At 50.4% G+C, this 22,318-nt stretch overlaps 1 protein-coding gene across 1 annotated transcript in view; it reads left to right on the top strand.

Moving 5' to 3' along the window:
• Positions 1-4,791: 4,791 nt before the first annotated feature.
• SORL1 (sortilin related receptor 1) overlaps positions 4,792-22,318 on the top strand; it is a 158,041-nt gene continuing 140,514 nt past the window's right edge. Inside the window, exons 1-2 of the mRNA XM_029209073.1 lie at positions 4,792-5,140; positions 21,557-21,673. Coding sequence (XP_029064906.1) covers positions 4,865-5,140; positions 21,557-21,673 — 393 coding nt within the window. The 5' untranslated portion in view covers positions 4,792-4,864. The remainder of the gene's footprint in view (positions 5,141-21,556; positions 21,674-22,318) is intronic.

The following is a 22,318-nucleotide window of genomic DNA, read 5'->3' as shown; positions in this document are numbered from 1 at the left end:
CGGCTCTCTAGCACCTGAAGCTGTGCTCGCCCTGTTATTGTATTGCAGAGGCTCCAAGGGAAGGATACACGAGCCTTAGATATGTAATTATTCAGGGGTTTTCAAAGAATTTCCAGCTTTACTTCCTCCCATTCACTCCAAACCCAGGAGGGTGAGTCCTATTCTGTATTCTTGGGGAAGAGGATAATTTCCCATTGTCTAACGACTGGAGCTTTGTCCTGCACTCTACATAACAATCAGGAGATTTCCAGGTTTTCGTTTCACATGCTTTGTGAGAAGGTTCTAAATGCTTTCTTCTTACAGAAGCTCAGGAAGTTGAGTTTCTGAGAGCTAGAGGCCAGAACTCGAGGGAAGCCTCTAAATCCTGCTCTCCTTCACAGGTCTTGAACCCAAAGCCTTCTTTTGAAAATTTGAAACCAAGTCCCTCATTCCATTTATCTTCCAGAAGAGCAGGGAAAACAGGATTTAACTCGTGAGCTCTGTAACATTACTCTCTACTTGAGCATCATGCCTCAGCTAGGCGCCCAGGTGGACAGTGTTCGTTTACGGAGGGTTAAGGCAGGGCTGAGCTGTGCAAGAGGTGAGGACTTGGGCAACTGTCTTCTCCTTTCGGCCCTGGTTCTCACTGCTCCACCCGACCCAGGACTTGAAACACCAGCGCTTCTCTCTTTGTAATGGAGATATCAGATGTGGTAGAAAAAGTCAGAGAACCTCGGTTTGAATGTAAACCTTACAAACTACGTGATTCTGGGCAAGTCCTTCCTTCTGAGCCTTAATTCTCAAAATCTGTAAAATGGGCTGTTGATAATGCCCGCTTTGGTCCCCTCTGAAGGGTTGCTGTGAGATGAAAGCCGTTAGACAGTGCTGTTACAATGCAAATAGAAGTCACTGCTGTGTGAAAGTAAGTTACTACTATTTTCAGAACCTCCTCTTTGGATTTAATTTATTCAAGAGTGAGAATCTAAGCTACTTGTTCTATGTTCTGGGTGCATCTGTATTTTAAACCTCATCAGTTATCCTGGACTTTGCCTTAATTAGAGGCATTTTTAGCAACAGCAGGAGAAAGTTATTTCTTCGGGGCTGCAGGGTATTTCTAGCTCACCCTGGCTGGTGAGGTAAATGGTAGTTACTTGGCTAAAATGGTGTGGAAGAGGGAATAAACTTACCAGCATTGGCAGGGCCATCCCTTTTCTGCTTTAGCGACTCAGAGGTCTGGTTGTGACTCAGGTTGGGCACTTTTGGGAGAAAGCAGTGGTGGAGGGCAGACGGTGGTCAAGCTCTGAGATTCAAGCACATCTGCCCCTTGACCACTCCCCAGCCCTCGAGGGTACAGGGTGTCTTGGCCTCCCTTCATGTATACACAGACGTTCCATAAATGTCACTGGGTACCCACTGTGTGCCAGGATCATGCTGAGCAATGGGCGCACAGACTTTGAGCGAGTTGAACCTGGTTTTGCCCTCTTGCTGCTTGTAGTTTAAGAGGAAAATGAATAAGTAATGTGACCAGAGAGAAAGTATCAAAGACTGCAGGCGACCTAGGGCGTTAGAGGAAGTTGGTGTAACCTAGGCTAGGTGCAGAGGGAGGCCTCTTGGAACCTGAAGGATGCATAGAGTTTGGCCAGGCCAGGGGCTGGGCAGGGAGGAAGGGTGAGCAGACAGATGCCAGCATTAGGGGAGGCCAGGAGGGGAGAGAGAGAGAACAGAAAGAAGTCCAGTTAGGCTTTTGGGAGTCTTTTTCTGCCTTCTTCTTTGTGACTGTCCTTGGTGCTATTTTAATTGTGACTCCATCTGGATAAAAATGTGGGACAGTGGTAACCTCTGGGTGGTTTTTCCTTAGCTCCATCTCTAGCTTTAGCTCAGGATGTCTTAGATGGGGCAGAAGGACAGAGGAGGGCAAAGTCTGACCCTAGGCTCAAGACACTTTTTTACACAGTTATAAGTGTAGTGTAAAATTCCCGTGCATCTTGGTTTTCCTCCTGATGCTGGGCAGCGTGAAGAACAAGGCCATGCAAGTTGGGGTGGAGGAGGATGGGGATCCTGCCTTCTCTCGATCTACCTGCCCACCCAGACGTTGACACGGAGGAAGTGGCGGCTTGTTTACAACCCAGATCCGGTTTTGAAGGTAGGAGGAACATCCTTATCAATTGCACAATTCAGCCGTGGCCTGTGCCTGCTCCCATCTCATGCCCGGGGCGGGGGCGGGGGGGGGCGGTCCTGAAGGGGTGGGGAACGGTCAGGGCTGCAAAGTCTCTTTTTATTTCACATAGGAAGAAACCAAGGCCCAGAGAGACCAGACGATCAAGGGCAAAAATCACACAGTAACTAGTTACAGAGCAGGACTAGAATCCAGGTCTCTAATGCCACCCGTGTACAATACTTCTGTCTGGGGCCTTCACAATTTGCATATGGTAATTTGATTTTACATACATTATCTCCTCTGATTCTCTCAGCAGTTCCGTGCAATAGGCAGGAATTAAGATCCTTATTTTGCAGATGAGAAGACTGAAGCTCAGAGAGATTGTTTGGTTACGAGGCTCACACAGCCTCAGGGTTTGCTGATTATCCACAGCTTGGAAGGTAGATAATGATGACAGAGGAGGGCTTTCAAGGAGTCAATTAACCATGTTTAAGCATTCTTGCCAGTTCTCCAGTATCCACGGTGCAAATCAAAATCAAAATCAGCAAGTAGCTGGTTCTGCCCTACTAATCCTTACCTGAAAATTGCCGTCTGAACCTCAAGCCAGCAGTCTGTGTGGGAAAAGCAGCTCCCTATCTTCAAATCCACACTTAGGGGACACGTGTTTTCTGCTGGGACTCTGACAGTCACTCTTGTAGAAAAGGTTCTCATTAAATATGTGTTGAAATAAACAATAATTGAACCATCTGCTGGGTGTTCTGACTCTAGCCATGTTCCCCTCATTTTCCCTTGGGGGGTTAAATAGGGGTCCATGTGCCTTTTGCTGCTGGTCTGGGGAGGCCACAGGGTGGTCCACACCTGGTAAGGTGATGCTCACAAGGCCGTGCTGGTCCAGATGGGAAGTGAGAGCTGGCAGTGGCCCAGTGGCTTTCCCAGAGGATAAGTGATTTGCCTAGTGGGGAGAACTGGGTGGTTCTATGATTTTGGTGAGATGGACAGAAAAGCTGGGGGAGAAAAGCAGGGCTGCGAAGAAGTAGGGGACTGCAGAACGTGACGCCAAGTCCCCAGCAAGTCTGGCATGGGGCATGGGAGGGTGGTAGAAGACTGGATTTAGGGAGGCAAGGAAAGGCTGTCTTTCCTTTGTCAGGTTGTCACCAGGGGTGGTGCTAGGTAGCGGAAGGGGGTCTGCTAAGCTAACTGGAGAGTCCTAGAGGGCAGGGGTAGGACGAGGAGCATTTGGGGGCACTGAAATGACCATCCCCTCCTTCCTGTAAACCAAGGGCTTGCATGCAACTCTAGAAGTAGTCTCTCCTTCAGCCCTGCTTCCTCTGTCTTATCAAAAACCAGGGTTTTGGGCTTCCCTGGTGGCGCAGTGGTTGAGAGTCCGCCTGCCGATGCAGGGGATACGGGTTCGTGCCCCGGTCCGGGAAGATCCCACATGCCGCGGAGCGGCTGGGCCCGTGAGCCATGGCCGCTGAGCCTGCACGTCCGGAGCCTGTGCTCCGCAGCGGGCGAGGCCACAACAGTGAGCGGCCCGCGTACCGAAAAAAAGAAAAACAAAAAACACCAAAGGAAAAAAAAACAGGGTTTGAGTCCAGAGCACAGTGAAACATAAAATGAAACAGAGGACAGGCCTTGGCTGCTCCCACAAACCTGCAGAAAAATATTGACCTTAGGTTTTGCCTCTGCAGTTCCAACAGCAGTTTTATCTCCTTGTGTTTCAAAGAAGGTCTGGATCTTCCAGCTGCATGTAGGGTTGATTTAAAGTGCGTCCTCCCCACTCTTTGAGTGTCTGCCCCCACTGCCCCCAGTGGCAAGCTTTACCCCCTTGGGAAGGAGACTTGCAGCAAGCAGGGTTGGCTGTGGGCTGAAGGGATTGGTGTGTGTGCCCGTTTTGGGGGTGAGGTAGGGTGGCTCAGTGCTCGTTCACCCAGGAGGGGGTCACGAATAAGCCACTGTGCTGGGGCCATGCGTCCCGCGCGGGTGTTCTGTGTGCAAGGAACCATTGTATAACTGTGTGATTGTTGAGGTGTGGCGAGTCCCTTGTCGGACGTGCCCTTGCTTTTAGTGCCTCTGTGCCGGATGTATATTTACTGTGCTCCGGGCAGGGGCAGTTGAGCTCGATCAAGGGTAGTTTTGGTGCCCAGAGTTATTGAAACTGTGTGAGTTGCACCACGGGGGCGGGTTCATCTGGACTCTAACGTGCCCGCCGCGTTCTCGGAGCTAATTTTCTCTGGCTGTCCGCGCACCCCCCGGAGGTGGGGATGCGACAGGGGGCGGGCGAGGTGGTCGTGTGGCGGGATAGGAGGCTGTGCAGTCGGGAGAGGAGACCGGCCGCGGTTGAGGACGACCTCGACGCGACCCGGCAGAGGAGGCGAGAACTCCAGGGAGGACGGGCGAGCCCCACGCGACTCTCGGTTGCCGCAGGGCGCACGGGCGACGAGTAGCGCCTGCCAGGGGACCGGGCCGCGCGCCCGCTGCCTTGACTTCCCCATCCCCTCGCGGAGGAGGGGCCGCAGCGGAGAAAGTGCGCGAAGGGGCCGCGGCGGCGAGCCTCCCACGTGACGGGGCCGCGCCGAGCAGAGCGGGACCCGGCGGCGGCGGGCGCAGCAGGGCGGCCTGGAGCCCCGGGAGCGGCGCGCGCGGCCCCGGCCGGCCGGCGTCCCGGCCTCGCGCTGCACATTCTCTCCTGGCGGCGGCGCCACCTGCGGTCGCGTTCGCCCGAACATGGCGACACGGAGCAGCAGGAGGGAGTCGCGACTCCCCTTCCTCTTCACCCTGATAGCGCTGCTGCCGCCCGGGGCTCTCGGCGAGGTCTGGCTGCCGACGCTGCCCGGCGGCCGCGCGCCTGGGCCCCAGGATCGGGGCTTCCTCGTGGTGCGGGGCGACCCGCTCGAGCTGCGGCGTGGGGCGCGCGGGGCGCCCCGGAGGGCGGACGAGAAGCCGCTCCGGAGGAGACGGAGCGCTGCCCTGCAGCCCGAGCCTATCCAGGTGTACGGACAGGTGAGCGGTCGGCCCCCGCCTTCCCCCGGCTCTCTCCTCTCCCTGCGCCGCCTCACCCCCGCATCCATCCTTGGCTGTCGCCTCCCAGGTGCAGGCACCGCTGGGGACTTCCCGGCTGGCGTTTGTTTTTTTCCCCTCCTCACATAAGAGTACAACCGTCAGCACTTGAATCGCCTTGATCTTTCCTTCTTCCTGTCGATTTTAGCAAACGGATTCCAGGGCACTCGCGGGGTGCACTGCCTGTTTCCCCAGGGTGTGTGCTCACCGGTGGAGTTTCCGGCAGGTATCAGAGGGGTGCAGCTTCATTTTACGTGTGGATAAAAAACGGGCTTTCTTTCGTGTATCATCAGTTAGCAGCCGAGGCGAGCACCCTGCAGATGCAGTACATTTACCCAGAACCGTCAGAGGAGGGGGTTTCCACAGTTACCGTTTTTAACCACAATTAAGGTGGGCAAACCTGAAAGCTTACTCTCTGGGTATAGTCCAAGCAAGAGGGGTGTGTGTCAGTGTGTGTGTGTGTGTGTGTGTGTGTGTGTGTGTGAGGGCTGAATTTTTTTTATTTTGGACAGGAATATCCCTCATGACACTTGGGAATTTGAAAGACTGCAGTAATTTGGTGGGCATTATTACTCAGTAAGTGATTTATTTCTATCTAGGCAATGGATTTAATTAGATCATAAGGAACACGAATTTCATTTTTATGGCAGGACTTACTTCTGGCAATTACAAACCGAGTTTGTGGGTTAGTATCAGCGCTGGCAAAATTAATTTGTCTGTGTTACTGCCTCATGAGACTCGCAGTCCTATGGTTGAGACTGACATCAGCAAAACTGGAAGGTCGGTGGGGGAGAAAAAGTGGGACCAGTGTAGGTGGTCAATTACACGATTTCTAGAGTCAAAATATTCCCTTCAAAGTAGAAATTAAAGGATTAGTCTGAATTCTGCATCTCTTCACTGATTTTCCTTTAGCCGTTTCTTCAAGAAATATATACAGAGTTAAATGTTCAACCCTTGGAGCCAGGAAGAACGTTATAAACCATCTCCCCTATTGTGCCATTTTGCTGATGAAGCCGCCAGAGCTGGGAAAGGTGAAGTGACTAGCCCAGGGTCACATGGGGCAGGGTTGCCTGCTCTTTAGTTTTTGTCTGCATTGTCTCAGTGACCTTCGAGTGATCAAATAATCGCCCTCTCTTTATACAGTGCTTCTTAAGTAACTTTTTTCTGAAGTAAAATGTATTGGTAAGAGAGGGGATAGGGATGGAGGTGAGAGGATGGGAGCATTTGCCTTCCATCCACCATCAGCTCCTGGGCAAGAGCGTGTGCCAGTGGGCATATAACTGCTGGTGGGCATGGGCTGCGGGAGCCTGCCTGTTTGGCTCCCTCGTGGGTCCAGATCCTTGTTCCCTTCCCCACCCCCATCTGAAACTTCTTTTTTGTATTGTTGAAAGAAGTCAGCAAGGTCCTTGCTCCCCACAGGGATGCCAGCGTCCTGATGGAGGATGGGGGAGGGAGAAAGAGAGGCTCCCTTGTTCCTTGAGCCTTCCCCATCAGCCCAGCTCTGCTGTGGGCTTGAGTCAGCTTTCTGGGGGCTGGGAGTGGAGAGCCGCAGGAGACGATCCCTTCCGGAGCTCAGGTCCCTAACATCTATAGTTTGGGCTGCGGGAAGAGCTTCCTGGTCGCAAAAATATGCACACTGGTGCCATTTCTTCCTTGGGTTTGGTTTGTGAAAGCTCCTGGGGTTTTGGGGCCAGTTAAAGATGAACTGTGTTCTTCTTGGGAGTGACTAAAAAACCCTCGGCTTTTACATTTCTGAGCCAGATTGAGTTTGGTTCAGTGGAAGGTTGGAGAACTAGCCCTCGGACTCATAATGAGGAATTCCTACCAAGGGTGAGGACCCAGAGCAGTGTTTTTTCTTCTCCGAGGCCTCCCCCCTGTGCCATTGTTCTTGGCTGCCCTGAAGCTAATAAAACTGGGATTAACTTGAATCTGTAAAGATTTGAGTTAGATAGAAGGAAGGACTTCCCGGTCCTGGGCTTTCTGCTACAAACACTGTCTGGTGCAGACCCTTTAGACTGCAAGCACAGGAATCAGTAACTGAAGGGGTTTGGCCTGTCCCTCTTGGAGCTCTGGAGGGCCGCCCAGCTATTTGGAACAATCTTTCTAGCAAAGATGCCCATTTGCGTCTGTTTTCCCTGGGACAGACCTGGTTTATACGTTATCCCTGATGGTTATGAAAAGTGCTGTGTTCACTCAAAAAAGTGTCAGGATGCAGACTATAAATTAGATGGCCATTCTGCTTCTAGCCCTAAGCCAATTCCCACGTTACACTCCCCCCAATCTCTGCCCTTTAACTTTGAAATGTAAGGAATTGCCATGTTTTTCCATAGTGTCACTTGAATTCAGTGTGATTCTATATAGGGATGGGGGTGCAGATGAGGGGGTGGGGAGAGTTTTCATCCCTGCTTTCAGAAAGCTTAGAATTTAAGGAGGAGATAAAGCAGATGCAAATATACAGACATGGAAATGTACCAGACAGGGACAAGGAAACACGGACGTGATTCACCAGCCACAACTCTTCAGTGGGGTGTGAGTGGGTTGTTTGATATGGGAGGGCATGGGAGATGGAGTGATAAAGGGTCAGTGGGCTCAGACACTCTGCAGCTTCTCGCTCTCTGACCTTTGAGTGAGGTTAAGAGGATGCCTGGCAGCACAGATCAGGGCTGGAAGCAGAAACCGCCTGACGGAAGAAGCCCCAGGGGTGATGTTCAGGCCACCAGCCCCAGGGAGGGGAGCAGGAGCGCTTTTGCATCTGAGAAAGAGCCCTGTGTTGCAGTCAGTGTCAGTTCTTTTTCTCTGGCTCTGCTAACCTATGGAGTAAACTAGGCTTAGTTGTGTCCCTTCTAAAACAGGCCAGACCCAAGAAGGGGGATTCCAGAATTCTTGTCACACTGGATTTCCTCCTGATTTTATGTCAGCTCCGTGCCTCTGTGCCACCTGCTTTTCCCTCTGCCTCAAATGGTCCTTCCCCGTTTCTTTCTTTGCTTGCAAAACCCCTCTTCCATTTTTCAGCATCCAAGGAGTACCTCTTAGTATTCCCAGGCTCTGGTGGGAAGAGTTCTTTTGAGCTTGGTAACAGCACTGACTGCCTGGTGTTCTAATTGCTTGTTTAACTGTTTCATCTCCCTATTTGCTCCTTGAGGGCATGGATCAAGTCTCTCCTCTGTGTCCCTGGCACTTGGGAGGCCCTTAATGAATATTTGTGGACCAGCTGCCCACCTGGAAAGAGAAAGGCCTAGAGGGTAGGAGGTACATCCAAGTTATAGAAAAGGTATTTATAAGGAGGACTGTCGTGAGCCCACAATGGAGAGTGGAAGTGAGTTGGCTCAGGATGTGGGTCTGGGAGCCCTGATTTTCCTGTGCTATTTTGGGGTTTATTTTGAATGAAGAGCTGGGATTCTATCGTACAGAATGCTCCCTTTTAGGGCTCTCATGGTATTGCTAATGGTATTGTTTTGGGGAAAAATCCTTTGGAATGAAGCGCAAAGCCTAACAGGATTTACAGGTTTATTTTCCTTCCAATGAGCTCTCTCTTCATAATTCCTGCTTTTTAGAGTCCAGGGAGTATTCAGTGTCCTGATTTGAGACTGAAAATAAAGTGTCTGTTACAGCACAAGGCCCTGAGACAAAGAGCCTCCTTTGGGGGTGGAAGACTGTGTAGCTTTAGATCTCTTTGGGGTAGATTCTTGTATGATACACTTGCTTGGGAAAGAATTGGCTGGTTGATTCTGAAGTTAGGATGTTTGACCTGTATGCTTCCAAAAGATGAGAAGGCAAAGCATTTGCGGTTTCAAGTTGGCTGCTTCTGCATAGGTGAAGGGTTCCTTGGCGTTTTGGGTTGGCTCGATCATGGGTGTGACCTTGAAAGACTTCCTGATCTCACTTGGCATCTCTTCTTGGGTACAGTTCTTGGCTCGGTGTCTGGCCACTGTTTAATAGCTTGCCTGTCTTGGGGCGTGGCAGGTGGAGGCTTTGAGAGGTGGAAGGGATGGGAGGAAAACGGACAGGGAACAGGAGTGAGGAGATGGGGAATGAAAGGGATGAAATGTAAAGCCATCCAGTCCCTTTATTTAGCTTTCAGTAGGTAATGCATATTTGCAAAACAATATTTGAACAGAAGAGTATGTAGTGAGAAGTAAATTTCTCTCCCTTACATGACCCCATTCACCCAGTGTCCACGGTCATCAGTTTTTTGTACGGCCTTCCAAAAACATTCTACACATATGTAACATATATGGACATAAAATTTCAAACTTGAAATATCAGCGGCTTTCTATTATCCCCAGCCCCTGATATCATGAATAATGACATCAGCTCCAAAATATATTGATGGCATAATTACTGTCAATGGGAAGGGAGCTACCTGAAGTGTCATAGTATAAAATAGATTGTTACTTTTCCTCCAGGCCAGGGTGGAAAATACCAGTCCACTTCAAGGATTCCGGCCAGCCAGGGCCAGGGAGAGCAGCATTACGTAGCCCTCTTGTCACTTGGAAAGGCGCTGGAGGGCAGTTCCCTAGAGATGTAGAGCCCAGGTTCGTGAGAACATCAGAATACTGAGATCACGGATCTTGGCTTTAACTCATGTTCTTTTAGAAAATGTTTTCTTTAGATTCTGTAAAGTGGAGTCAATAGTATGCTTAATAAACTGCTTTGAGACCTGGGATCCAGGAGGCAGATTCTAACAGCAGTGAACATCCCAAAGCAAAAAAATGGATGCTGTAGGAACATTTCATTGTCGTATTTTGGGCTGTTCCTCCTTAGAGATGACAGCCATCTTGGTAGTGTCATTGTTTAATCCGAGGGCCAAGGATGGATGGAGACAAGCCTTGTACTGTCCCCTGTAATGGACAGACACAGGAGCATGCATATAATCTGGGGAGCAGGTAACTCAAAGAATAACCTATTTGCCTTTGCTATGTATTTAGTGTTTTGTTTTGTTTTTTTAAGGATCAGTTTACCTTCCTGATTAAATTTTGCTTAGGTGAATATTAAAATGAGTTTGCATTCTTTGAACAGCTGATATGCAAAATGACCGGCATACATGTGTTAGGGAAAGCCAGTTTGGAGTTTAGAATTTTTTGGTAATAATTCAGATGGAGATAATTTGAGAGTTGACCACGTAGAAATATATTAAAACGAGGTATTATAGTAACCTTTCCTCCATTTTTTTTTTAGGTTCAGGTGTGATGGAACGTAAAGGAGAGCTCACTGCATTTTCGTTTGAATATTTCATTAGTATTTCAGCAGAAGGGGTCTGGGCTGCAGGGCTGAGGCATCTTTGTGGAGCACAGAACCTTCCTGTGCATTCCCTAGGTATGCCAGAATCTCTTGGCACATGGCATATTCAGTCCAGCCATGTAAGTGCAGAAATCAACTTCCCTCAGTTTAAAATGAGCTGCAGTTAATGTCGACCTAATTTACTGGTTTATCGACCTGTGAACCTTGGGTCTTCGAAGTAGTGGCGCGGGCAGCCTTCTAGCATCCAGGTGGCTGATGATGCTGTAAATCAGAGAAGGTGGGCGGACTGCTGACGAAGATCAAGATTTTCCTCCCGTGTTATTGTGAGACCCTGAGAAATGCTCTGAGCGTTTTGGGCTGGGTTCCATAAAAATAGGACTTCGTAAGTCACATGACTTTTGTAGTCCTGAACACAACAGGGAGTTAAAAATAATTACAAAATACTGTTTTCCACTGCGTAATTGTTAATAATCATGGTAACATCCATGGTCATGTCACCGCTTCTGGCCAGGAGCTGGAAGGGTTTATCTTCCTGACCTCGTGTCAGGTCTTCTCTTCAACGGATCTTCCCGCCATGACGGAAATATTCTGGATCTGTGCTGGCCAGGGTGTCCACTAGCCATCTGTGGCAGTTGAAGCTTGACATGTGACTGGTATGACCGAAGAATTGAATTTATTTTCCTTTCATTGAATTTTCATCGTAGTTAAATTTAAGTTTAAACGGCCCCACGTGGCCCTTGGACAGCATAGCTTTAAGTGGTTGTGTGAAGTTCCCCTTCCCAGTGGTGGCAACTGGTGCTTCACCCGGGGGAGAAGCTTGTAGCCACAGCAAGGCCTGTCTTTGTTTCCACCACAAACGGGAGGGAAAGCGAGAGTTGAGGGCTGCTGTCTGAACCTGAGGTTTTGGCGGCTGCTGGCTGCCAGGTTGAGTGTGGGGAGACCCTGGCCTTTCTTTCCCGGGTAGGGCTGCATCAGGGGGTGTGGTGGAGGGTGCCGTGGGTGCCCTGCTCATCTTAGCAGCTGCCTCTGCACAGCTGTCTCCTGCCATCAGGGACCTGGGCACTGAAGGCTGACCTGTGTGCCTTCACTTTTGATGTGGCTTTGCCCAGACAGCCCACGTGGCCCGGGCGGTGTGCAGACCCTGCGCAGACCCTGCGCATCTGTTTAGCCGAGAAAGCTGTACCTGGTGCCTTAACGTGCAGGCCGCCTCCCCACCCCCGCCCTCCGCTTCCTGGGCTCACCTTGTCTTCCCTCAACGCAGCCAGGTCTGTCTTCCGTCCCTGCAGCCCTGCAGGCTGGCGTGAAGACAAACACTGTGGGCGTGGGCGTGGGCGTGTGGTCTTCATCACCGCCTGGGACCCCCGCCTTCCGCCGGCCCTCTAACCCCGCCCGCCGCTGCAGCTGCAGGCGCTCGGCTCGGTAAATTGGGACCCTTCACCATGATTTATCTCCAGTCCCCTGAATTAGATTAAAAACACCACTACAAATTCTCAGAAAGGCAGGCTGATGTGATTACGTCCCAAATTGGAGTGGCAGACAAGGGCAATAAAAAGATGTACTTGTTATCTTATATTCGTGTTTTGTGCCGTGTAGGGACCAAGTGTGGTTTATTATCTCCCTCCCCCTCCCTTTGTTTTTGTTTTTTAACCAATATTGCATCTTTTATTTAGAAAAGAGAATAGCCTGTTGAATAGAAACCCTCTGCCCCCAAATAACTGGATTGAAGGGGGGAAGATGGCTGGGTTGATTCTTACATAAATAAATGAGGGTTTGAGCCAAATGGGTGGGTCGTGAATGGAGATTTTAATGTGTTAGTTGGGACTGAGGTGAGATCCAGTCTACTTTGATGATCTGGGGAGCTGAATAGTGTCAGGGTGAAATTCTTCGCTCTTAGGAAACCTCTGTGTCCAGAAGAAATTGGGAGAAGCTGGTATAATCTGATGGAGCTTGGAGGGCCAGGGTTAAAAATAACCCTGGAGTAAAAGCCAGTTTAGGGACTGTCTCTGGGGAGTCTGGCGTGGGTACATCTGAGAAGAGCCATGTATGGGGGAGGGGCCCAGATAGTCAAGGACTCTTATTTCTCTGTTAGCCCAGAGGATACAGGCAAGACGTTTCCCTGTGGGTCTATGCCAGGGGCCTGGGGAGAAGGCCTGCCCCAGGGTCCCAGCAGAGGAAGCTGCCCATGACCGGGAGTGGGGACAGCGGACAGAGGTGGGTGGGTGGGGCCTGTGAGGCTGGGGGAGGGTTTGGAAGAGACTTGAAATGTTTTAAAGCTGTGCTCCATTAATTGGGTAACATGAGACTGTGTACCTATAACTTACCTCATCTGTATATATTTAGTTCCCTGAAGTTCTCTGAATAGTTCTTTAAAAAAGATCCTACAGTTAACTGTGCACGTAGTTTGCTGGATTGGGCGAGGTGTGCTGCTGTGGAGGTGATGCAGGGGTTCCTGCAGAAACAAGCCTCGGACCTGGAGAGGGGAAGAATTCGGGAGTGGATGTGGAGAGCTGGATGGAGGAGAAAGGCTGTCATCACAGGGCTGGGGAGTTAAGCTGCGTGGGGGTGGGGCCCGAGGGGCTTCTCCTGCCCTCCTGGTAGCAGAGGCATCTCACAGGACTGAAAGGTTGACCTTGCTGTTGTGTTTAAACCACTGGTAAGGTGAGGTCTTGAGGCGTTTGGTTCTGGGATGTCATGTAAATATTTTCCCCTTGGGGTAAGGGAGATGCTAGAAATCAGTGCCACCTCTGCGTTGGATGGTTCGTTGGAGCCTTGGGAACCAGAGCTTGCGTTTCCCCAGGTTTCGAATCTTGGTTGTGGAGTGAGGGGAAGGCTGCCTGAGCGCAGGGCTTGGCCACAACTGGCTTCTTTTTTTAAAATAAATTTATTAATTTATTTGTTCTTGGCTGCCTTGGGTCTTCATTGCTGCACGCGGGCTTTCTCTAGTTGCGGCGAGTGGGGGCTACTCTTCGTTGCAGTGTGTGGGCTTCTCATTGCGGTGGCTTCTCTTGTTGTGGAGCACGGGCTCTAAAGTGCAGGCTCAGTAGTTGTGGCACACGGCCTCAGTAGTTGTGGCTCACGGGCTCTAGAGCGCAGGCTCAGTAGTTGTGGCACACGGGCTCCATAGTTGTGGCACATGGCCTCAGTAGTTGTGGCTTGCGGGCTCTAGAGCACAGGCTCAGTAGCTGTGGCGCACAGGCTTACTTGCTCCACGGCATGTGGGATCTTCCTGGACCAGGGCTCGGACCCGTGTCCCCTGCATTGGCAGGCGGATTCTTAACCACTGCGCCACCAGGGAAGTCTCCACGACTGGCTTCTAAGCTTGACCCAGACGTACAGTGTTTCACCAGTTTATGTATGTTGTTACTTCCTGCTCTCAGGCCTCAGTGTTCCAACCCTGATGCTGCTCATGGTAGTTTTTGATATGCTGCCATTTTGTGAAGAATATGGTATAAAGACCATACCAGTAACAAGAGGAGATAACGTTTTAGCATTTTGAAGCTTATGAAATATATTCATGGATAAGATCTCTTTTGATTTGAAGGTGAGCCTTATTTATTTATTTAAAAATTTTTTTTTTAGCAATATGAAAGGAAGTCTTTATTTGTTTTGTAGGGAGGACTAGTTGCCAGGATCACTATTAAAGACTAAATCTTAATAAGAGGCATCCATACATTAAAAAAATCCCGGCACATATTTTGATTCTGTAATAATTTTGTCTCTCTCCCCTTTTGACATCTCTAAGAAATCCATTTTGCCAAAGAATAACTTTCCCCCTTCAGAGCTTTTCCAGTACATGTCAACACAGTGAATTTTCCCTCCTTTGTTAATAGAGCAGAAGTATCCAGGGCACCTTCTGTGGCCAGGCTGGTGGGCAGCTGGGATGTTGCTGCCATGCTGGTTGGCAAGACCCTGAATTGTGTGGCTGTTGCTCATAGGGTGGTGATGGTTCGAGCAGAACTTTCCACTGGCTCTGTGGTGTCACACATCTTCAGGGAAGCCTTATTATTATTCTCAGTTCACAGATGAGCATCTTGAGGCTCCAAAAGGCAAAGGACGTCCCCCAAGTTGTGCAGCCCATCAATCATTGAGATCAGGACTCAAACCCAAGCCTCTGACTTGTCTCAGATTTACGGTGGCACCTTTCCCTCTTGTAAATATTCCAGTGAAAGCCTTGCTTTCAGCCAGGGGTCCGGTGGCTGTGATCTCTTTTGTTCCCCCTTCAAAACCTAGAGAGCTCATATAATGCCACCCTTTCCTTGGCTCTCCTGGCTACACCAGTTTACTTTTAACTTTTCAAATTTGTCAAGTTCCAGGTCCCTGCCCGTTCCTTGATTTCGCTCTGTTCTTCCTCTGGATCTGTCTTTTCTGTTCTCCATCCCTTTTGCCCTGGACTCCTCCCTCTTCATCCTTGTGGTACCCACTGGGGGTCTTGTCTTCAGTGCAGCCCTGCACTTGGTTATGCCCCCCCCGGCTCCCACATTTAACATCTGTAAGTATTATTCATGAAATTAATTGTTTAACGTTTGTTTCCCCTACTGATTGAAGAGTCATGAGGCAGGACCTAGAAGTCTGCTGTTTTTTTAACACCTAGTAGAGCATCTGGTAGGTAGTAAGTGCTCAGTAAATCTCTACTGAATGAATGAGGTGGTGGGCTATTTATGGTGGAGCTGCAGAGCCAAAGTGGAGGGTCAGGGAAAGTGGATGTTCTGGAACCATCCTACACAGGTGAATCCTGATTTAAGGCTAGTCCTGGTTCAGTGTGTCCAGCAGCCCGTAAACACTGGTGAGGGGCTTGCTGTGCTCTCAGTGCTGTGTGCCCCACTCTGCGGTCCTGGGTTTTAAGGCAGATGGAAACCCCACCTCTAGATCTTTCTTTGGGTTTAACCCCATCTGCAAGGTGTGGAAGGTGGTTTAGATGTTCCCTGAGGTTCCTTCTGGCCCGGATAGTTTCTTCTTTTTCTTACTTGCCAACTGGTGAATTAAGGAGTGATTATTTTCATGACAAAGAGATTTTTCACAGTTTTTTTTTTATAGGGAGCCCTCCCAGAGCAGCAGAGTGGGCTATTTGCTAAATGACAAAGTGGGTTTCACCAGGAGGGAGTGGCAGATAGAGGTGGATTCTACTTGCCGAAGATTAATCCGAACTAAAGTCTCTCCGAGCTGATACTGTAAGTCAGGAAGAGGCATATAAATAAATCTAAAGAGAGCTCATTACTCTAGTTAAGGAGATTATAGTGAAATGCTAAGTTTTTTAGTCTGAGGTCTTTCTCCCTTTGTTTCCTTGTCTGTGAAATGGGCAGCCTGCATTGATCAGAGAAGTAGTTAATGAATTCTCTGGGTGAAGCATCAGTGAGATGAGTGGAGAGGCCAGGACAGGGCCTCTCTGCAGGGAGCTCTTAAACCAGATTTCAGCTCTCCTTCGGAGGTGGAGAGTCCAGGGAGGGAAATGAGCTTACTAAATATAGTGGGAACACAGTCTCAAAAGGGGACATGGAGGGGCGATTTGCATAACCAGCATTTAGGTCGTGCAAACAGATGGTCTGAGAAACCTTGTCATGCTTGGACCTTGCATGTCTGTCTGGTTTCCTCAGGTCCATCCTGCAGTTCCGAGGATTTAGCAGCTACGCCTGTCCTTGCAGCTGAAGGACAGGCTATTTGTTTTATACTTCACTGTAGAATTTTAAAAATGCTTCTTTGTATTTCACTGCTAGTGGGGCAGTGGAATGAACCAGGCTGCCTTATTTGTCCTTCTCATCCTGTGTTCTGGAAAGAAGGAGTGGCGAGGACTACAGGCTGTGGGTGTCTAGGACATCCTGATCTTTGGGTTTGACCAATTTGAGAGACGTAATGGCAGAAGAAATGAATGGAGATGGCATGAGACCCCTTACATTAAGGGCCCCCATCCTTCTGAATAAGACTCAATGACTATACAGATTTTGGTGGGTTTTATTGTAAATTTCTTATTACTTGTCAGACTTGTCGCGCTGATTTCCCCCAGAAGTGCTCTGTGTACTCTTTTTTTTTTTTTTTTTTGCGGTTCGCGGGCCTCTCACTGTTGTGGCCTCTCCTGTTGTGGAGCACAGGCTCCGGACGCGCAGGCTCAGCGGCCCTGGCTTACGGGCCCAGCCGCTCCGCGGCATGTGAGATCTTCCCGGACCGGGGCATGAACCCGCGTACCCTGCATCGGCAGGCGGACTCTCAACCACTGCGCCACCAGGGAAGCCCCCTGCTCTGTGTACTCTTGACAGGTGAGAAGTGAGTAAAGAGCCCCAAAGGGTACCTAGCCCTTAGTAGGCCTCAGTGTATAAGCAATCACCACCTTCCCACAACAAGCAATTTCTTTGGCTTCCTTCTATTTCTAGCAACCCAGAGCTTGGAGCTTGGGTGGCAGCAGCTTCTTGCCCCTCTCTGAAGAGTGAAGCAAAACACTTAACCTCTTTGGAACGCCGGGGCCTGCCAGGAGACTGAGACGATGTGTGGGTTGACGGGGACCCAGGTGATGACTTGTGAACTGTGAAGTGGATGCTAGCCCTGAGCCTATGGCCATTGCTCCAGTCAGGGACCAGGGACCAGGCCCGCAGGGATGCTGTGGCTTTGCAGATGCCGCTTACAGCATTTTGAAGGATTGCTTTGACCAGAGACCCACTCCTCAGCCTGCCTTCTCCATGACTCACCCGAGCTGCATCTTTTGGTAGCATGAAGGACCAAGGTGGGGGAAAGAAGAATTTCTTACGTGTGGGAGCTCCTAGGTATTGCATCCGCAATTGAGAAGTGTAAGGTTCTTTGCAGGTCATAGAGGCTTTTAAAAAAATTGAGATGAAATTCACGTAACATGAAAGTAACCATCTTAAAGGGAACAATTCAATCCGGTGGCGTTAGTACATTCACGATGTTATGCCACCACCACCTCTATCCCGTTCCAAACCATTTTCTTTTTTTTTTTTTTTAATTTTTTATTTTTAATTTTTTTGCAGTAAACAGGCCTCTCACTGCTGTGGCCTCTCCCGTTGCGGAGCACAGGCTCCGGACGCGCAGGCTCAGCGGCCATGGCTCACGGGCCCAGCCGCTCCGTGGCATGCGGGATCCTCCCAGACCGGGGCACGAACGCGTGTCCCCTGCATCGGCAGGTGGACTGTCAACCACTGCGCCACCAGGGAAGCCCCCAAACCATTTTCATCACTCCAGAATAATGCCTCTTACCCTTTAGACAGTCACTCCCTATCCCCCCCTCCCCCCAGCCCCTGGCAACCAGCAACCTGCTTTCTGTCTCTATGGATTTACCTGTTCTGGATATTTCGTATAAGTGGGATCACGTAACATGTGACTTTCGTGTCTGGCTTCCTTCCCTTAACGTCGTGTTTTTGAGGCTCATCCATGTTGTGGCATACATCAGTAGATCATAGGGTTTTAACAGCTACCCAGGACAGCCAAAGACAAACCCTCACAGAAAGAGTGAGTCTTCCAGCCACTGTCATTCAGGTTCTGCCAGGAGGAAGGGAGTGAACTAGATTCATCGTTCCCTAAATAAGCTACATTAGAGACACCAGGGGCGTGTCCTTTAAAAATACCGATTTCCGGGCTCCAGTCAGAGGGTTCTGAATCAGTAGGACTGGGGTGGGGCCTCTCTGGGGTCTCTGGTTGTTAGCTGGGTTTGGGACCCCTGAACCGGGTGACTTGGGGGGGCTACCTTGACTCTTAACGACCTGCCTGTGATGTTCGCAGAGGCCTGAAGCTCCAACCCCGATGCTGTTTGTTGTTTATGAGGCAGTTTCTCTGTGCAGAGACTTCTGTGGCATGTGATTTTCCTGTTTGCCTTCTGAGGGGGAGGCATTGGGCCCCCTCCCTGCTGCTTTATTACAGCTCCGATTAATTGTGGCTCATTTATCGAGCTCCAGCTTCGGCCTGTGAGCTGGAGATCTGAGAGGGAAGGTTGTTCACGCCCCGGGGTTGTAGTTACAGCTGACTGCACATCAAGGTTACGTTGTTGTCGAAAAGCCACCCTCCCATCGGCTCTCACTCCCTCCCAGACTGGTGTCTTCTGGGTCCGTATGTGCCCACTCCTCTCCATGCGGTCTTTGGGACCCGAGTGAGCAAGGCTGATAGGAGTGATCCGGAAATCGGGAAGCCTGCAGCTGCGCCAAGAGGGCTGGTGATGGGGGAGGCTAGGGGCTGAAGCCAGGAGGAAATCCCTGGTGATGGAAGAGGACCCGAACGAACCGGAAACCACCCACAAAGTGCAGGGACCCAGCACTGGCACCTGTAGGTGTTATGATCGCTGGGGGCTACTCTTGCACCTCTGGTTGCCTGGTCCCTGTCCATGGAGGGCCTGCTTTGACATCTTCCCTTTCTCCTGGGGTGGGGACGAGGGGATGGAGACCAAGGGGAGATGCAGAGGCGGAAAGTGAGGCCAGAGAGCGCGATGATGTCTTTGCCTTAGTAAACCGGACAGCTTGCCAGCCTGCCTGGTGCGTGGTGGATTCCCACAGCTGACTCTGCACTGTGCTGTGGGGGGGTGGGCACCTGGGCTTTAGTGGGGATCAGCCTCAGCCAGGCAGGCAGCTCCCCAGGGAGTTACCCCCTGACCAGGAGGTGCACGGCGCGCGCTGACATCCCGCCAAGGGAAGGAGCTGAGCTGTTGTGTGAGTTGCCTGGTGGCCCTTCTGGGCTTCCTTTGTAAAAAAAAAAGCCCTTGGATGTTCGGATGCCTCCTTTGTGCTGCTCTCACCCCTTCACCTCTCCTAGGATTGGTTGAGGGGGCCCCATAAATCTCACGTCCTCTGAATAGAAAGACTTTAGAAAGTTGTGTTCAGTCCTTGTTCCCGCTCTGATCACTGTAGGCTTTGTAACCTGCTCCAAGCGTTACTTGATTGTGAACCTGCCCATGGGGCTGTTTTGAGGTTGCCTGAGTGCAACATTGCTGGGCTTTAAATCTCAGACCCTGGATGAACTTAGTGATTCTTCCAGGTTCCAAATCCTTTATCGACTGACATTTGCATAAATCCTCAATTTGTTACCCTCTGGTTCTAAGGGTGAGGGCGTTTTGGAGGGAGAAGGCTGTTAGCCTGAATTCCCAGGGCACCTTTGCATGGTGGGCTTCTGATCCATAGATGCTTCCAGATTCTTCCCAGAGGCGAGGGCTGGCAGGAGAGGGGGAGAGGGAGGGCTGGAGGAAGGCTCTGCAGCTGGTGGCGATTCCCTTAGCTACTTTCCCCCGAGCATCTGGGCTCAATAGTTTACTTATTTCTATTTTTCATTTGCACGTCTCTGTCGATGCTTGCCTGGACTTACCTCTCTGGGAGTGAGAAGGAGTGTTTTGGAATGACATATTTTCCTAAAAAAAAAAAAAAAAATCCAGGGGCTTTTTCTTTAACGAGGCCTCATTTCACCTGTTTCCCCAAAGAGCGTGGGTCCTGGATCAAATTAGGTGCAGGTGCTTAAGACCCAAAGCAATGTAGTTAAGGATTAGCTCTTTTGTTATTCTGTCAGCCAAGTTGGTGGCACAGGTGTTTCCCTTCTCCCTTCGGACAGTCTGAGAGCACTATAAGGAGTAGGCGGGATGAGGAGGGGAAAGGAGAAAGCAGCTGTGGGAGGGAGGGGGGAGGGGGGAGGGGGGGGGGGTGGGGGGGGGGTGGGGAAGCGTGCAGGTGCACTGTGCAGAGGCTCCTCGGGGTCCAGAAGCTCGATTTCCTTCTCCTGTGCCCGAGACAAGCCGAGGTTGAAGGGGCCGGTGGAATAGGCTTCTCCCAGGCATTGCTTGTGCTCCGGATTTTTGGGGGGGCTTTGTCCTGAACGTTCACACCAGCTCTCAGAATTTTTGTGTGTGGTCATCAGTTGGCTCTTCCCACACGGAGGGGGGGTGAAACGGTTGCCTCAGGTGTGCCAAGGTGCCAGCCCTTGAACTGTCCGTCAGTGACGGGTGAAAGGAAGAATCAGAGGAATGGAGTTAGCTTTTCATAAAGCAGAACCTATCAGAAAGAACTGTTGATTCTGAGAGTCTATCTTTCCTTTTCCTCAGTTTTCTGTGTTAAAATGTCCTTTCTTTGAAACACGGCGGTGATTCTAGATGGTGGTTGTGTTGCTTTGGAACACGGCGGTGATTCTAGATGGTGGTTGTGTTGCTTTGGAAGGGGGCGGCTGCGTAACAGGTGAATCCCAGGAGCTCAGTGGTGTGAATGCATCTCCCCATTATGAGAAGTGCAAAACAAGTGGAGGGCCTTCTCCTCGGGGACTCGGGCTCCTTCTGTCCTGTGGCCCCACTCTCCTCTGGGACTGAATGCAGCCTGCAGGTAGGGAAAGAAAACAGGGCCGTGTGAGGCCACACCCCGTCGTAAGGCCTGGGCCAACAGTCTGCTGTGTCCTCAGGAGGCCGGGGACAGAGATCCAGAGAACAGCCAGCCACGCTCTGACACGGTGGCTGTTTGCATTAATGTTCTTACCTGGCGAAATAGAGGTGGCCGACCAGTCTCCTGTTGGCCTGCCTAATTCTTCTCCATTTTACTGGTTTATAAAACCCAGAAGCCTGGGAACTACTGTTCGCAATAAACCGAAGGTCATTTCTGTGGAGTCCTGGAAAATATTTCCTTACTTGGAATACTTCAAAACTAGCTAAATAAAGCTGATGCTTTCCTTTTGTTCCTCCTTGTTATGAGCTAAGGATAAGCAACGTCACCTGGAGGCCAGAGAGAACCAGGTTGAACAGAAGTTTGAAAGCATGTGGTCTTTCCGGCTTGTGTCCCTTTTTTAAATGAAGAAGATGCTTCAGTGTTTTGGTTTCAAATCCGAAGAGTGCATGTCCCATGTATGGAGGAAGGATGAGAATAACCAGAGGTTGATTTCACAAAGGACAAAAATAAGCCAAGTTATTGGTTATGCCAGTGAGAGCCTGCGAAGAAGATGTTTTGCAATCCGGTTAATGCCACACAGCAGAGGGCTAGTGTTTTTTCTTGGGGAAGTTGAGTCTGGTGGAATCTGCAGAGAGGGAAAAACGGGCCACCCTGGCCCGGTGCTCCGAGTGTAAGCACTTAGTCATGACAGAGGGGGAGAGAGTCTTGCTTTAGAAAGTTGGTGGCCGTCACTCATCATGGGTCCTAATTTCTGTGTTGGTTTGATCTCTTTCAGGTTAGTCTGAATGATTCCCACAATCAGATGGTGGTGCACTGGGCCGGAGAGAAGAGCAACGTCATCGTGGCCTTGGCCCGGGACAGCCTGGCGTTGGCGAGGCCCAAGAGCAGCGATGTAAGTATTGGTGTCACTTTGGGCGTTCCTCTGTGCAGCCAGGACGCCCTTTTCTCATCCATTGAGGTTATCGTGCCAGACAAAATATTGGGTAATTGGGAGAATCTGGAAAATAACATATATCCCTTATTCGCGGAACACAGGGTGGTGCAGGCAGTGTTGCAAAGAGACCCATGTGATGTGGGGTGACTTTTGTGCAGTGGGACGGTGTGATCTCGATTGTTGCATCTGCTCAGCAGAATGCCGGAAGTGCGTGCCTGGGCAGAGCTGTCCGTCGGCAGTGGAGCCCGATGGAACCGAATGGGTCTTTCCCACGTGCTGATTTCTTCTAACCCGTTACAGTTGCGTGAGTCCTTGAATCTGAATCGCTCAGACTCTTAATTTCCACAGTTGGCACCTTACAATGTTTAATAGTCTAGGTGCTTTGAAGACATTAGACCAAGGGTCACACACTCAAAAGACCCGTGACAGAGGCCAGGTGGGTAACGGGCAGGGGCGAAGCTGCCTCCACGTTTATAACACTCTTCACCTCCACAAGGAGGAAGGATCTCTCCCATTTTTCTTGAAGTATGTGGCCCTCTGGGACTTTTTCCCACTTTTGGTGGAGATGCAGGTTCAAGAAACATTCACCAGTATCTTGATTTG

The sequence above is a fragment of the Monodon monoceros genome, unplaced genomic scaffold (genome assembly GCF_005190385.1).
Source record: "Monodon monoceros isolate NGI ecotype Baffin Bay Population unplaced genomic scaffold, NGI_Narwhal_1 Super_Scaffold_7, whole genome shotgun sequence".
Lineage (NCBI taxonomy): Eukaryota > Metazoa > Chordata > Mammalia > Artiodactyla > Monodontidae > Monodon > Monodon monoceros.
The sequence above is the reverse complement of the archived record's forward strand: the minus strand, read 5'-3'. Positions and strand labels throughout refer to the sequence as shown.